At 37.6% G+C, this 17,330-nt stretch overlaps 2 protein-coding genes across 3 annotated transcripts; one reads left to right on the top strand and one right to left on the bottom strand.

The window, feature by feature from the left end:
- The first annotated feature begins 5,955 nt into the window (after positions 1-5,955).
- LOC130509328 (uncharacterized) lies at positions 5,956-9,123 on the top strand. Of its 2 annotated transcripts, none has more exons than XM_057005165.1 (3): positions 5,956-7,471; positions 7,585-7,670; positions 7,746-9,123. In XM_057005165.1, exons 2-3 carry the CDS (start codon positions 7,591-7,593, stop codon positions 8,998-9,000), a joined length of 1,335 nt encoding a protein of 444 aa, XP_056861145.1. In that variant the 5' UTR covers positions 5,956-7,471; positions 7,585-7,590; the 3' UTR covers positions 9,001-9,123. The 2 variants fall into 2 exon arrangements, with proteins under 2 accessions (XP_056861145.1, XP_056861144.1); XM_057005164.1 differs by having other exon boundaries at positions 5,957-7,471; positions 7,564-7,670.
- A 4,549-nt stretch (positions 9,124-13,672) lies between these two features.
- On the bottom strand, positions 13,673-14,995 carry LOC108845030 (uncharacterized). Its single transcript, XM_018618300.1, has 2 exons — positions 13,891-14,995; positions 13,673-13,806 (listed from the first exon to the last, which is right to left on the bottom strand). Exons 1-2 carry the CDS (start codon positions 14,993-14,995, stop codon positions 13,673-13,675), a joined length of 1,239 nt encoding a protein of 412 aa, XP_018473802.1.
- Positions 14,996-17,330: the final 2,335 nt, after the last annotated feature.

The following is a 17,330-nucleotide window of genomic DNA, read 5'->3' as shown; positions in this document are numbered from 1 at the left end:
TTTACATTCATAATACTTGACCACATTTCCTTCATAGCTATATGATTTTCATTACCAAAATGTAGGCGCGCAGTGTGAGGCCCAAGTAACCTTTGCCCATGGTTCCATTAACTCACACAATTGTAATTTTTAGCTTCAACCTTTGACAAACATATACACGGGTTTCGAACAAGTTTGCTAAATAGTAATATTACAGGTCCAAAAAAACAGAGATAGCATAGACAATTTTGGTTGTCGACATGGACAGAAACAGAGTACTCCATGGAAGCTAGCAACGAATGTGTGTGTGAAGAGGCCAGAGGTAAGCGCCTAACCCGATATTCTTTTCTAAAACCGTTTGTTTTTTTGAGAAATTCTACAACCGGTTTGGGTTTCAATTTATCATAATTATTTTGTTTAAAACAAACCATACAATAAACAAAATCAAGCCAACGAATGACTCATATGGCGGTTGAGAGGAATAGTAGGAAGAAAATGAATGAGCTTCTTTGTGTCCTCGAGTATCTTATGAATGGATCCTATGTTCAAATGGCATCATAATAACGCAAATACTTCTTTTTTATTGTTTTCATATATTCTCTTTTTTTTGGAACTCTCCTTTTTCATATATTCTCTTAAAACATCTTTTAATATAATATATGAAAATATTTTTTAATATTTTGTAGAATTTCTTTATATGCATGTAAATAACAGGGAGATCAAGTAGTGATCATCGGTGGAGCAAAAAAGTTTAAGAGAGAGCTGGAGCAACTTCTACAATGCCTAAAGTCACAAAAGCGTATGAGAATCCTCGGACTAACATGTAATAGGCAAATTGGGGACATGACCACGACAATGACTTCTTCTTCACCAATACTTTGGTTGCAAACCAGCTAATTATCACTGGAAATGTCACTGAACTAGAGGGTGGAGGATGAGGGCTCCGGGAAGAAACATCAGAGAACAAGTCAGTGCTTGGCTGATGTGGAGGTAGAGCAGCTGGGTTTGATGCCATGATCAAGATACTTTCAAGAAGAAGATCAGGACAACTGATTAAGGCTATCGCTGCAAATCTTCACGATGCATGTGATTAACATTTTCCATGACTTTTACAGCAAATTAGAGCAACCCACAGTTAACCAACAAATTATAGATTACTAATTATAAAAAAAATACGATAAGAAAACCCACATACACTTCAAACATAATCCCTACAAACCCTAATATTATTTGAGACCATAAAAGTAAAAATACTCTGTTCTTGCAAAAACGAACATAAAATACAACACACTGAAAATATACAATTATATAGTTATATAGATCACATGTAACCCAATTTCCGCCCGTAGGGCGGGCCGACCCTAGTTAGGCCATATAACTACAAAACAAGGATAATTAAAAATCTAACTAAAAGAAGTATCTCCATTATTTCTGAAATATATACTATATTACTCTTATCATCCAATCTTATATATTAAAACATAAGTCACAATCTTGATACATGTGTGATTTTTTTTGAAAATGGATCATAACTAGAAATCAGTTATCATTCAATTATTACGAAAAATATGTTTGATAATGTATCAAGTCTAAATTAACCATCAACTCCTATAAAACTGGATCTTTTAACAAACAAATACCTTATTTTTTATCCTATATATTAAAATAGAAGTCATGATTTATTTCATGTGTGATATTTAAAAAAACAAATTAAAAATGGTTTTATTATTAAATGCAAATTCAATAGGACAAATATATTCTAAAACCAATATATAGATGATGATTTGAAATAATTAAATAGTTTATAGTATGAAAAATATAAAATTATTGTATTTAAAAGATATATACATTTAAATAAATAAGCAACCTTAAAAATATATACTAATTATATAAAATACACCACACGGTTGTGCGGATCCAGATCTAGTTGATGTTAAATCAAAATATTTTCTTCTTCAATTATCAGTTACTATCTCTTTTCTTCTGTCTCTATTATATCTCCTTTCGCCATCGTTACAATATATTCATCATCAATTTCACGCTGTGTTATGTATTTATTTTCTCTGTAAACATCATTTTCTCTATAATTTCTTTTTTCCATAATCATTATCACTTCATTTATACTCACGTTCAAACCGCCATCACCACAATCATCACAACAACCTTTAAATCCATAATCTATGCTACAAATACCATTTTTACATATATATATATATACGTTGTCTCCGCTTCTGAAATCTATGGACCACTACGACGGCGTTACGGTCGAGGTATCCTCGTTTATACTGTAAATTTCTAATTGTACTATGCTATTTATTTTGTTATTATTCTCATATTATCAACTATGTGCATATTTGATACTTGGGTTAGGGTTATATTTTTTTTAGGATTTAGTGATTTGTGTTTTTGGGTTTTTGTGTTTAGTTATGGAAGACTTGGATTGAAGTTGGGGTGCTTTATCTCTTTCTGTAATTATAGACACTTCAAAATTTGAATAATACACATATTATGTTATTTTGTTTGTTACTATTCTATTTTGATAATGCTTTATATCATGTACTATGTGCTTATTTTAATATTTAGGTTAGGCTTTATATTTTTTTAGAGTTTAGTGATTTGAGTTTAGTTATGAAATATTTGGATTGAAGTTGGGGTACCTATTATCTCTCTCTATAACCATAGACATTTCAAAATTTGAATAATATATACTATGCTATTTCATTTGTTACTATTTTATTTTGATAATGTTGTATATTATGTGCATATTTTGATATTTGGGTTAGAGTTTATATTTCCTTTTAAGGTTTGGTGATTAGTATTTTGAGTTTATTTTATAAAAGTTTTGGGTTGACATTGAGGTAAACATTATCTCATTTCCTGCAAATGTAAACATTTAAAAATTTGAACAATATGTATTATGCTATTTGTTTGTTACTATTTTATTTGCATAAGTTGATATTTGGATTTACGGTTTATATTTTATTTTAAGAATTAGTGATCATGTACTATATTGCTAGATCATCTGCCATAAAAATTATGGTTATGCTATTATTAATTTTGGACATACATAGTGTAATATATTTAAACCATTTTATGTTTTATTAATATGAACTATATCATTTATTATGTTCTATTCTATTTATATTATAGCACTATAGTCACCATCATCGTTAATATCATAAACACTATTCATTTAACGATAATTTTTATTTTATTTTATTTAAGTGACAAATGCTTTTACCGTCAACTGACTTGGAAAATGGATAAAACCAAAAGAAAAGAAAGAAAATGTTAGGAGAATAAATAATGTCTATATTCTTAATTTACCTCTCAAAATTGGTTACTACACCAATTAGCCCTAAAAGAACACCAAATCGATAAAAGAAGAAAATATTCGGTTCATAAAATTAATTTGGAAAAATTATTTAGATGAAGGGGAACAGAGCGGTGGAGGAACTTGGCGGAGGAGGTGGAGCTAGGGAGGAGAAGATCCAGCAATGTGGGAGAAAATATTAAAACCTAGCTGAACTGGTTGGATCCGTCGAATCTGATCAGCCACCCAATGATAACTATACCAAGTTGGTATTTTAAAAACCCGTTAATCAGTGTCATCATTAAGAAAGGAATAGACGGGACCGATACAAAGGCCTTTGGTTACTTTTTTTTTTTCTCACAACAATAAATTACTCTAACGAGTTTCCACCGGTTCAGAAAGCCAAACCGGAGGAATCGAATCGACATATAACATAGCTGATGGTGAACTCCTTACCCCATGAGCAAGCTTGTCCGCCATTGTATTTTGCGCCCTTGGAATATGTCGGATCTTGAAATTAGGGAAAAAAGTCTTACTTCGTTGAAATTCCTCCATATGCGTAGTAAATACTGGTCATTCTTCGGGTGAGGACACCATCTTCACCAATTGAGAACAATCCGTCGCAAAAACTACATCTGAGAACTGCAGGGTCTTCATGCACTCCATTGCCCAAATCAGCGCTTCACATTCTGCATGTAAAGGAGATAGGCTACGTCGGAGATTCATTGCCCCCATCATCTTGTCCTCTGAATCCATTTTCCGGCAGTACCACCCCTGTCCAGTAAAAACATCTTTTTCCTTCCAAGATCCATCGACACAACAAACCCTTGTTGTACCCATAGTTTGCCAATCGGTGGTAGACTGAACATTACCATGAGGATCCGGTAGCAATAATTGTGCTTCTGTCCATAGTTTTTCCTCGAGATCCGCTATCCGTAGTATCTCCTGAGGATTTCCATTCCTATTTGTATAGATCTTACTATTTCTATTCTTCCAGATATACCACATAATCCAAGGAAAATAGTTTGAATCCACTTCTTTCGGTAACCTCCAGAATAAATAATCCAAGCTAGAAAAAACTGATGTTGAGGGAAATAGTCCCGGGGGAGACGGAATCCTAGATAAGGCCCATGTTTGCAGTGCTGGTGGGCATTCAAATAAAACATGATGGACTGTTTCTTCCTCAGCTCCACAAATATTACATCTAAGATCACACTCAATACCACGTGTCCTTAAATTTTTGTACACTGGTAATGTTCCGGATAGTATTTGCCAAATAAAATGCTGCAATTTAGGCGAGCAGTTTAATTTCCAGGAGAAAGCCAGCAAAGGTTTTATATTTGGTCCAAACGGCGGTATCCTTGGTTCCCTATCCGGGTATAAGGTTTCCGTTCGAAATCCTGATTTCACCGAATATTTTCCAGATTCTGTAAATGCCCAGCCATAAGTATCAGGCCGATGAGTCCGGCTAAGTGCCATACCTCTGATGATCTTAACATCGTCCGGGTGTATGTATGCATTGAGGAGGTTTACATTCCAGGTCCTATCGAGTGGATTGATGAGGTCCTCCACCGTTAAAGATGGGTTCAAAAATTGAACATGATTTTTTTGTTGTGCTGATCTCGGGCGAGGAGCTGGGATCCAGGGGTCATTCCAAACAGAAATCGATTGCCTGGTTCCAACTCTTTTGATTAGCCATTTTTTAACCAGAGATCTAGCTGAACAGATACTTCTCCACCCATAAGAGGAAGAATAAGATCTGTGTTCATCCAATGGATGAGAGTTTCAGAAATACCTTCCTTTAAAAACTTTCGAAAATAGACAATCTGGCTTGTCTATTAGGTGCCATAGTTGTTTTGCCAATAAAGCCGTATTGAAGACTTGTAGATCTCTAAAGCTCAAACCTCCCTCTTCTTTATGTGTGCACATTTTATCCCATGAAAATCAATGTATTCCTTTTTTGTTACCGCTGCCTCCCCACCAGAAATGTGCTGTGGTACTCGTTATTTTTTTGTAACGCCTTTCGGGAGTCTAAAACAGGACATGACATGTGTTTGCATAGCCGAAGACACAGATTTAATTAAGACCTCTTTACCACCTCGAGTAAGGAACCGAACCATCCAACTGTTAACCTTCTTGTTAACATTTTCATTTAGAAAACCAAATATCTGAATTTTTGACCCGCCGAGACTCTCCGGGATTCCCAGATAATTCTCCATACCACCTACAGTGGAGATGCCTAACAACTCATGAATAACCGCTCTATCCTCTTCCGCAACCTTATGACCAAACTGAATTGATGACTTAAAAAAATTAATTTGTTGATCTGATGCTCTCTCGTATTCTTTAATTAACTTGAGAATTACCCCACATTCCTGCACTGTTGCCTTACAAAAGAATAGACTATCGTCTGCAAAAAGTAAATGAGAAATTGCCGGACTAGCCCGAGCCACCTTTAGACCTGTTAACCGCTTTTCCCTCTCTTCCTTTTTAATGTTCGCAATAAGCGCTTCAGTACATAAAATAAATAAGTACGGGGATAGCGGATCCCCTTGTCGTAGGCCTCGTTCCGGGATTATATGCCCCTTAGGCTATCCATTTAGTAAACCTTATAACTAACTGAGGAAATACATTGCATCATCAACGCAACCCACTCTCCCGAGAACCCCATCTTTAATAGAATCCGTTGGAGAAAACTCCATTCAACTCGATCATATGCCTTACTCATATCCGTCTTGATTCCTAGAAATTTCCCCTGACAGGACTTGTTAGTTCGTAACCCATGAAACATTTCCTGCGCAATGAGGATATTATCCGATATCAACCTCCCAGAAACAAAAGCCGATTGTGTTTCCGAAATCAAATTTGGTAATATTACTTTGAGTCTCTGACATAACACTTTAGAGATGATCTTATACCCAACATTACACAAACTGATAGGTCTCAATTCTGTCATTCGATTCGGTTTCGCTGTCTTTGGAATAAGACAAATATTTGTCAAATTCAGTCTATCATCAAATACCCCAGTTCTCAAAAACTCGTTAACCATGCGAACCACATCACCTTTAATTACTGACCAGGATTGTTGGTAAAATAATGCCGTCATTCCATTTGGTCCCGGAGCCTTCTCCGGGTGCATCATAAAGAGTGCTGCCTTAACTTCTTCTTCCGTAGCCGTAGCTAATAGTCTATTATTCTGAACTTCCGTCACCGAAGTCGGTACCTCTTCCAGAAAACTCTCAATACCTGATGGAGAAGATGTACAGAATAAATTATTGAAATAGTTGACAGCCACTCTCTCCACCTCCTCCGAGTTAACCCACGTTCCATCCTCTTTGTGTAAACCAATTATCCTATTTTGGATTCTCCGTTGTTTTGTCAATGCATGGTAAAACTCTGTGTTTCTATCCCCGCAAGTGCGCCATTTAACTCTACTTTTTTGTTCCCAGTATTCTTCCTCGTCTCTATAAGCCTCCTTCAGTTTCCTGGACATCTCTAATACCTCTTCATTTGACTTAGTAAAATCATTTTGTATATCCTCAAGTGCTTTTTGCAAAGTATTTATCTTTTTCTTCCCATATGGAGGGTTGTTCTTTCGCCATACTGATATTTCATGTCTACACCAGTATACCCTATCCACAATTCCAACCTTATCATTAACTCGTTTTGATTGCCAGCCCCTGGATATGGATTCCATCAGCCCCTCTTCACCTATCCATCTCTTATCAAACCGAAAGGAACCTTTGAATTTGATCACTTTGTCCTCAACCGACGCCACAATCGGTCTATGATCCGATCCAAACATACCTAGGTACTCCACATGGGAATAGGAAAACATATTGTGCCAGTCGTTATTACCAAGCGCTCGATCCAACCGGCACTTAACATTATGTCCTTTTCTCCTCTCACTCCGTGATAAAGTATTCCCAAAACAAGGAAATTCCATTAAGCCACAATTGTCTATCATATTCCTTAATTACTTAATTCATGTGGCCTTTGGTTACTTAATTCATAAAATATTCCTTAATTAATAACTTCGTTTTTCTTAACAATTTTTTTAATTTCCGATTTGTAGATAATTTACGCCCTAACTTTCGTATATAGTTCCTTAGAAACATTGTTGAACCAAAAACCGAAGGCAGCGAGCAACCCTATCCCCCTCTCTCTGCATACACACAGGTATTTACATGCTCTTTCAGATGCGTGTATCTACGTTTAGCTCTGATCATCTTGCAGTCGCGTTTTGATTGTATAATTCTTATTTTTTGTAGTGTTTTGATTTTTTGGCAAAGACCGAGATGGAATCAAGAGAAACCTCTCTTGTGCTGCGTCGTCTCCGTCCATTGGCCGGATCGTTCAGATATTACCCATACACTAGGTCAGTGTAGTCCCTTGGCTGCCACGGTATAACTAAGTCGAATAGAATATTGGCTTAATGTTTGTTGTTTCGTAGGACTTTCTCTGGGAAAGAGGATATAAAAGCGGAGGTTATGCGGCTAGGAGCTCAACTCTCCGTACGTGTGGCTCATTCAATGCTCTTGTTGTGTGATGACATTCCTACTATGTCATGGTTCTGCTATATTTTATGGAAAGGTATAACAAGGAACCGGAATCACGTTTTGGAAACGCTGCTTCGTGTTATGCATTTTGTCTACTCAAAATATATCAAACCCAAAACGACTACGACGACGACGAATCAGGATTGTGATAACTCTGTCCAATGGGAATTAATCAGGAACACTTGGAAGCATTTCGCTGATGGAGTCAAAATCTTGAATCGATTTGATTTTTTTCTTAGAAGAAACATTGCTTATTTTGATGATCGTCAACTATCATCGGCTATAGATAAATACAAGCCACAAGTGCTGGAGAAGCTAGATGATAAATTGAGGTCCGTTTCAGAGGTGGATTGGTTTGCCAAGGAGACTATAGAGTCAAATATTTCTGCCTTGTGGAAGTCTCTTTTTGACGATGGTGAAACTATATCCAAAGCGGTGGAGAGTAGGTTTCTTAGAGACTTGTTTATGCCTATTTTTGGCAAACCTTTGCCTAGGGATATACTGGCACTGCCCATAACATCTTCTCCTTACATTCTAGGGAAGAATTTTGAAACGGAGGAAGCGAAAGAGGAGATTGTGCGACTAGGAGTTGAGCTCTCCTTATACGTGGCTCAATCCATGTTCTCCTTGTGTGATGACATTCGTACTATGTTATGGTTTTGTTATAGGTTATGGCGATATGCCAAAGTGGGCATCATTAATGAAGGGCATGTGATGGATAGGCTGCTTCTAGTTATGCATTATGTCTACACAAAATATATCAAACCGAAGAATGGGGAATATCAGATTGATGGAAACAATTCGGCCCAGTGGGGAGTGATGTGGGAGAATGACAAGAATATTGGTTTTGAATTTTGTATGTTGAATTGTAATGTCTACATAATCAAAGCAGGAGGACCATGTGGCCGAGAGGCTACGTCTCCCCTTGAAGAAGCGGTGAAAAAGCTAGTAGAGACGTTGGAGTGTGTGAGAAGTGTTTCAGAGGCGTATGGGTTTGCAAGGGATGCAATGGAGCCTGACATTCTGGACATGTGGAAGTCTCTCTTTGACACAGAAGCTAAAGAAGCAAGCCAGACACTGAGAGACATGAAACAGGGAATTATTCGCGACTTGTTTCTCCCTCTATTTAACGAAGCACCACCACCTTAGGGACTAGTTTCACTTGTTGAATTTCCGATAATTTTAGTTATATTATTTTCATTAATATTCTTCTGTGGTGGTCTAAAATAAAATTGCTAGAAAATGTTATATTATATAGTACATCCGCTTGGGGCAAGCCTTCTAACATAATAATAGAAGTTCCCGGATCTACTGAATCATTTACAAAGTCGATTGTTGAATTAAATAGGAAAAAAACCATCTAAAGCTGTTTCAGCTCTAAATGAAACAGTAGGACTTTCTCTAGTAGCTTCAAGCATTCCAATCGAGTTACTAAAGTACCTCAAATCACTTGCTTGGAGAGTTCCGAGCGAAGAGAAGGTCGATGGTCGTCCGCACACAGGTCTGTCAAGCATATTAGATCATTCATTTATCAAATTGAAATTTATTACCTATTCTTTCCTTAAATAAAAACTACAAATAACTAATATGATTAAAATATATATATGACAAGTAATAATTTTAAATAATAAAGATTTGTTAATAATATGTATACTTTCTATCTTTTGTTTAATTATTTATTATTAAAATAAATTATACAATTACATTAATCATATAATAAAAATTTAGATTTTTTGTATATGTTTTTTTTTGTATATGTTGTATTTTGAAATTTTCAAAACGAGTGTAAATTACTAAAACGGTTAAAAGTTTCATATAAAATTTTGTGATTTTTTTGTATATGTTGTAGAATTTCTTTGTATATTTGTTCCTAAGCAAGGTTTCTTTCTACTAATGTAAGCTTTTGTATTTACTAAGGGTTGAGTCCCATACAAGCGCAGAGAGTCGTAGTAGTTGCTCTATCTTAGGGGAGTGTATTGAATCATGAATTTTAAAGTGTTCTCGTTTTGTTTCAAAATCTCCTGTTATTCAACCAATGATTTATAAAATAATTCTCAAATTTCAGTGTTATTAAATATAACATTTGTGTAAAGTCACTAGAAATGACTTACAATCCACTGTTATTCAATGACCAATTTATAAAAACCAAATCAAATCCACTGTTATCCAAAAGAAAACAATTTTGAAAAGAAAAATCCAAAAAAAGGATTTGATGCAAGCTTTCGATCATTTCTGAGTCAAAATCTTTGTTATAGAAATCACACCTCTATAGCTGTTATTTGAAAGGAGCCAGAATTAATATTAACAAAATTAAGCAGAACAAAAAACTATAGTCCATATCCCCAAATTGTACGAGCCCACCAATGTCTCTCAAAACCAGAATCTACACCACCAAATTCATCTTTGTACATCTCTTCATAATCAAATTTCGACAATAGCTCTGTTCTTTTCATCACCGCTGCGTCCAGCGTCAATGTCCGATAATTACGCCTTACACACAAACGAAACCGAAGCGGAAAATTTCAGCAGCATTGGCGTCTCTTTTTTATGTCTCCAGCAATCAATCTGCGGCAGTTAACTTTCAATTCTGTTTACTTTTCTATCTCCGTTGCCGTACTTTTATGAACACTGACGCTGGATGCAGCGGTGATGAAAAGAACAGATCTAATGTCTCCACACTTTTCTTTCAAAAGCACGAAGGTATGGATAAGTTGAGTATCCAACAAGGTGACGAACTACTCTCGCTCATAATGCCTAATTTCAAATAAAATGGTGCTTTTGTGAGATTCAAAGCTTCGCAATACAGTGTTGTTGTGTCTTGGATAAACCATGTTTTCTCTGGGCTAGTATTTAAAAGCTTTGAGCAGGAAGTTCACTGAAAGTTTTCCAGAACGCTTCTTAATTTATTTGATTTTAGGTCTCTGTATTTTTCAGAAGTTTTTCTAATTAGCTGAAAGTGTTTAAAGGTTTGTACTCCTTCCTATTGTGACTGAATTGAAAGAAAAACCTTGACGTTGGTTATACTCCAATAAAGCTGGTTTCTTTGTGATATTATAAACTTGATTTCTCCTCTTTGGAGCTTGTTCTCTTTCCAAAACTTCCACATGTTTTCAATGGTGTTGTTATAGGGGATAGTGAGTTGAAGATGGTTCTCTCAGATGCAGAAACTATGACCTCGCTCAGCTTCCTTTTCAGCAATCTTTGATGTTGACCTTTTGACCATGATGGCCCTTGAGACTTTAATGTCTCTCCTTTGTGAAATAGTCTTGAACTGCCAAGATGCAAAGAAACCATTACGATACGGTTAAGGTAGAATCACAAGTAAAAAGTGAATGCTAATAATTGGAGAGCAAATATAGCAGCAGCCATGTGGACAAATGCTGTGCATATGGGATCTTGATGCAGCAACAGTTTACGTTGCTTTTAGAAGTTCTCTTTGCCACTTTGTTTTTAAATTTATCTTTCATGATTTTGTTTATGAATTTGGGTTTTTGATAAACAATTTTGATCTATTATATTTGCTTTTATAAGCTCTTGAGCTTTCTTGAATCTGGTCAACAGTGTGCTGTTAGAACTCGTAAATTGAAAGATAATCAAGTGAACTTTCTTCACGTTTCTTGAATATTTTGTTCTCATGTCATGTTCTTACTCTGTTGGAAAGAGTGATTACTCACGTTATAAAATAATTTGACTTTGAAAAGCACTCTGAAATTTAAAGATCAAATGATCTCAAGTATTTTGAAATTTAAGAAAAAATCACCCCCAAATCTTTTTTCCTTTGTCCAAATCTCTTCAAACTCCAATTTTTTTTCAAATCCACCCAAAGTTTTAAAATCTATGATTCAATACATCCCCTTAATGCGCATGTATTGTGGTGTTTGTTAAGTTGCATGTGTTGTCGTGTTTGTTAAGTTTGTGTTTTGCTGTGGTCATTGATTTTCCATTGATTATGTTTGGAGCACTATAACCGTCGATTTTGTAATCATTATTTTACAGCTAGCCATGTCATATTGTTTAAATATTTTACAGCTGATCATTATTTTCACAAAGGTACAAATATCATATATGAGAACATCACGTGCCAGTTTACAGTGTCATATTAATTAATGCATATTATCAAACGTGGCTTGTTAGCAAGAAGCAATCTATTTATGGCAAATATTAGCATATTGAAAAACAACGATAAGCATCTAGTATATACTGACTCTATAGGTTCAACGATGAGCATCAAGTATATTGTCTTACATAAGACTTCGGGTTTGACCGAGTCATTCACATCTCCCAGTCCGAATCTGAAGATGAAGATAAAGATGACTTTGCGAAGAAACTGCAGTTTCTCAAACCTTTCCAAAAACTACAAAAAAAAATGATGTTAATATAAAAAAATACAAACAAAACTATAAACTACAATCAACTTACCTTAAGAGTCGGTTTCCATACACGATGAGACACAACTCCCTCTTCTCCTTCTCCTTCTCCCTCTTCTTCTTCTCCTTCTCCCTCTTCTTCCTCTTCTTCTACTTCCTCTTCTTCTCCTTCTTCTTCTTCTGCAGCTTGTTCATCATGATCAACAGCAATATTATTCACATCGTTATTAGCAAAGCCAAAAGCTTCATGCTCATTGAACGTAGGAAAGTGTGGTTTGTGCTTCAGAGAATCTAAATCTTGAATATCTTCTAGCTCCTCTCCATATACAAATGGGTTACCCCCAACACGTTTGGCCACAAGTCCCTACACACATCAAAACAAAACCAAGCTATAGGATCCATTGCCATTAATTTTAGTAGAACTTAGTGAAGTTAAACCTAATACCCTCAAACGGTTCAAGACGTTGTCACACTCATCGTAAGATCTTCTTTCATAGAAATTGATGAAACTCACAAGACACTTTATTGTTTGTTGGAAGTCATCCTCTACCCCTTGGATGTTTGCTGCTAGGTTTGAGTCAGATAGCTTAGCTCCAGCATTAAGCTCATCTCCTCCTTGGATGTTTACATGAGACTCATATCGTCTTTGTTGCACAAGTGCCTTTAAACAAAAAACAACAGAAAAGAGAGAATGACTTTTCGAGTGAAAAGTATGAAAGTTCAGAGACAGCCAGTAAATGAACACAAAACTCAATTCAAGAACACTTTCCTTGATTATTAGAAACCTTTTAAACAATCTTCCTAGATCTGTTTAATCCGAATTACTCTCAGTCACAGACGACTAGAGACGGACCAATTTCTAATATTGATGACACAATCGAGCTGCTCAACACAAGGCACTCGATCGTCTAACTCTTGACAAGAACAACCTCTTGCTCAAGCTTTTACAATAACGTACTTAACCTAGATCTGCCCTAGACAATCTAGTTAAGTAGTCCTTACCGAATATTCTATTTTCCTAATATCTCGGGGAATCCAAATCTTCCATTATTCTCTCAACTTGATGTGCAAGTTATATCCTGGAATCTAATGAGTATCGCCACGTCATCTTTCCATAACTCTGCGACATCTGCGTGTAACACACAAGCTCCTTTGTGTAAAACGTCGTCACTCTGATTCTTCTAACACACGGCTCTTTTCTTGATCTTACATTCTCCCCCTTTTTATCTCAATGTGACAATCTAAGCATCCTGCATAAATATGAAAACTTCCACACAAGCAACAGGACATGACAGCATAAACATCCATAGATTCATCCGATTATCAAAGAGTTCCTAGAAATAACACACATTGCTTAGGAGAACTTATTCTTAAGAGTAGCACACAAGAGCCACAAGCTCACACTACTTTAACACTACATGATAATCCGAATTCTAGAAATCAGAATCAACACATTAGAAAGTGTCACTCAGCTCCTCCGTTTCATCACCATCACAGTGACTCAGTTCCTCAGTGTCATTGCCTCCGTCTTCAGCTGGCTCGTCTTCAGCTGGCTCAGTCTGTTGATATGGCAGAACATATTCTCCCCCTGCTTAGATGCACATGGGGATAAAAACAAAAACGCACATTAGCCAAAACAACCAGATAAATCAAAGAGCACTGATATTCTTACTCCTCAGCCGAATGCGAACCGCATTGAGACCGGTAATCAGACGACTCAGATCTTCTTCAAGATTCGGAGGTCGAGCATCTGCACCATTCCCACGACCAGCCTTAATGTCTTTGACCACAAGCTTCGGAAACCCAGTAGACTCATCAACAGGAAAACGCTGCTGATAGTTAAGGACCTGCTGAATCAACGTTGGAAACATGATGCGCCAAGCTCGCTTTGACTTAGTTCTAGCTCCCATATCCATGATCTGATCATAGACAAGCTTCCCGAAGTTGAAACCGTCTTCGTTGTGATGAAGCATGTACACAAACTTCAGACGATCTTGGTTCATGTTAGTGTAGTTCATAGTAGGCATCCAGTTCGTGCAGACCAACTTGTAGAGCACTTGATTCGTGCGAGTAAGGAACTTGGAGCTCATGTTTTCCCATCGATTGATGCGACCTTCAATGAGAAACCCACACACCTCATCAATGTTTTCACCCAACCAATTCGGGTCATCCTCAAAACCAGGCACACAGTAGATATCATTGATTAAACTTGAAGAGAAGTCAATCATGTATCCTCTGCAATACACAGCAACTCCAACATCTCGCTCCTCAGCATCTTGGAGGTTTGCAATGAACTCCTTAACCATAGTGGGTTGGTACGCATCTACATCAGTGAGTGTGTGAAGTAGCCCTGCTCCACGCACAACGTTCCTGACATCTTGCATGTTCACATCGGTGAGAGAGATCCGATGCTGAGTGATGAACTTACGACGACGAAGCGACTGGAACCTCTCGGCAGCCGCAACGGTAAAGAATCGCTGATCCAAAGGAGTCGTGCGCGGTGCCATGAGCTCAGGATAGAGTTGCGATTTGGTCCGGTACATGCTCCGACTTTCCTCAAAGCGTTGCTCCTTGGCCTGATTGACACGGATCTCAGTTGCATCAAGAGGAGTATTATCGTTGTCGGAATCCGTATCCGAGAGGGATTCAATTTCAGGCGAGAGAGGCTCGGGAGAGGCTGCTCGAGTCGAACGGCGATGTGCTCGCCTCCGCGAAGACGAAGCAGGAGAGGGCTGAGAAGACGCCGGTGGGGGCTGAGACGAGCTCCCAGGTGCCATCGGAGAGCGATTCAGGCGCGAGCTTCTCCTAACCGGTTGCATGTCGCCGCCAAGAGAGAGAGAGAATAAGGGAGTCGAATTTGACAAAGAGAGAGATGTGAGCACCTTCTTTGAAACCCTATCACACTCAAATAGGCTGATTAGTAATCAAACAAAAAGGCTTGAGAGCCCAAAATAAAGAACCCAATGTCATTGTCTAAAACCCATTAGGGACTCCATTTGTCTAAAAGAAATATAACCAAAAAGGATGAGGCATCACTTATAAGCATGAGAGAGAGATGGAACAGATGAAGCTTGGACACACGAGAAGCTTAACATCAACAGAGAAGCACCAAGAATATGCAATCACACTTATTTACAGGCATAACTGATATGCCTTTTGTCCAGAGAAGGGGAGGAGAAAACGTTTTTCACACACAATCGTCCACCAAAATTTTTGAAGAATTCAGTAAATCAACTCAAGTCTGTAGCTATTTCTCAGCCGAGTAGCTGTCACAGACAAGATTCTTCCCAGTAACACAACCACGCAATGATCTCAATATCACACTGATCTGTAAGGCATAGAAGCACAAAGTAGGCCTATTGTGTCTGTCACTACAACACGACAGAGAACATATGAGTTGTAATTTTCTGTATCACCAAGAGCATAATCACTAATTCGATCAAAAAGATAGTGATCAAGAGTAGAGGCAAAGTGGGGTAACACCCTGCTCCACTCTGAGCTATCTCAAAAACAGAATCAGTGGTATGCTCTGCCCAGTCCAGACAGTGATCGAGCTTAGAAGTAAGTGCTGTAACACCCAGTTCCAAAAACGAGTATCTATCATTCCAGGCCTTATTATTCTGACTTCTCACGACTTGTGTTACTTTTCATATTCCTTGTGTCACACACACTTCACTCCTTCTTACACTCACCTCTCTTGTGCTTCATTATTCAATCCAGGCAGTGATCAAGACTCATACATAAAATGTTGCAGCATCCTAGTCCAAGCTGAGTACCCTTCCTTAGTGAAATAGAATCAGTAGATGCTTTGAGATCAAGCAGGATGCTTCACAGGGAGGACCTTGTTGACTTAAGGTTTTATCGTGGTGGTGGAGATTACATGTGATACTACGAATTTACAGCGACCCTTCTCTTCTGACTTGGCTTATTCAGAGATTCACAATCCCTAAAGCTTTACGGAGCCCCAGGAATGTGTTGTAGTCCAACGGTTTGGTGAACAAATCAGCAAGTTGCTTTTCTGTTGATACATGCTCTAGAAGCACTATTTTCATCTCTACCAATTCTCTCACGAAGTGATGTCTGATGTCCACATGTTTGGTGCGTGAGTGCTGAATAGGATTCTTAGACAAATTGATAGCACTCATATTATCACAGTGTACTACCATAGGGTTAGTAATGATACCATAGTCCACAAGCATTTGTCTCATCCAGAGTAACTGAGTGCAGCAACTTCCCAACGCAATGTACTCAGCTTCGGCTGTTGAGAGCGACACACAGTTTTGCTTCTTGCTATGCCATGCCACCATGTTATTTCCGAGAAAGAAACAACCACCAGAAGTGCTATGTCGATCATCCAAGCAACCTGCCCAATCAGCATCACAGAATCCTGCAAGATTCACGTTAGTCTCAAATGTATAATGAAGTCCGAAATCCAGAGTACCTTTCACATATTTTATAATTCGCTTTACTGCATTCAGGTGAGACTCTTTTGGACAAGCTTGGTACCGGGCACAGATACCCACACTTAAGCATAGGTCAGGACGACTTGCAGTGAGATACAGAAGACTCCCAATCATTGCCCTGTATAGCTTTTCATCAACTGATTTACCCTCTTCATCACGCGAGAGTTTGGTTGTAGTGCTCATCGGAGTGTTAGCAATTTTGCTCGTTTGCATCCCAAATCGCTTGATGAGGTTCTTGGCATAGGTGCTCTGAGAAACAGTGATTCTATCATCAAGTTGCTTGATTTGTAGACCAAGAAAGTAACTCAGCTCGCCAACCATACTCATCTCAAACTCCTTAGTCATAGTTTTGACAAAGTCATCCACCATAGGCATAGAGGTACTTCCAAATATTATGTCATCCACGTATACTTGGACAATCATGATGTCTCTTCCCTTTTCTCCAATAAACAACGTCTTATCAACACCTCCTCTCTGAAAACCAGTCGCAATAAGAAAGTCAGTCAAGCGTTCATACCAAGCTCTGGGTGCTTGCTTAAGTCCGTACAAGGCTTTCTTAAGCTTGTATACATGATCCGGAAAGTGAGGATCTTCAAATCCCTTGGGCTGTGTCACATATACTTCTTCTTGTAGAACCCCAATCAAAAAA

The sequence above is a fragment of the Raphanus sativus genome, chromosome 3, assembly GCF_000801105.2.
Source record: "Raphanus sativus cultivar WK10039 chromosome 3, ASM80110v3, whole genome shotgun sequence".
Lineage (NCBI taxonomy): Eukaryota > Viridiplantae > Streptophyta > Magnoliopsida > Brassicales > Brassicaceae > Raphanus > Raphanus sativus.
Note: the sequence above shows the minus strand (reverse complement) of the source record. Positions and strands in the feature narration are given on the sequence as shown.

What these genes read in the sequence shown, in the direction of transcription:
- LOC130509328 (XM_057005165.1), top strand. Translation starts at nt 7,591, where the DNA reads ATGGAATCAAGAGAAACCTCTCTTGTGCTGCGTCGTCTCCGTCCATTG. An exon ending in AGATATTACCCATACACTAG is followed by an intron (nt 7,671 to 7,745) that starts GTCAGTGTAGTC and finishes GTTGTTTCGTAG; the next exon opens with GACTTTCTCTGGGAAAGAGG.
- LOC108845030 (XM_018618300.1), bottom strand. Translation starts at nt 14,995, where the DNA reads ATGGCACCTGGGAGCTCGTCTCAGCCCCCACCGGCGTCTTCTCAGCCC. An exon ending in GGTTCGCATTCGGCTGAGGA is followed by an intron (nt 13,807 to 13,890) that starts GTAAGAATATCA and finishes GCATCTAAGCAG; the next exon opens with GGGGAGAATATGTTCTGCCA.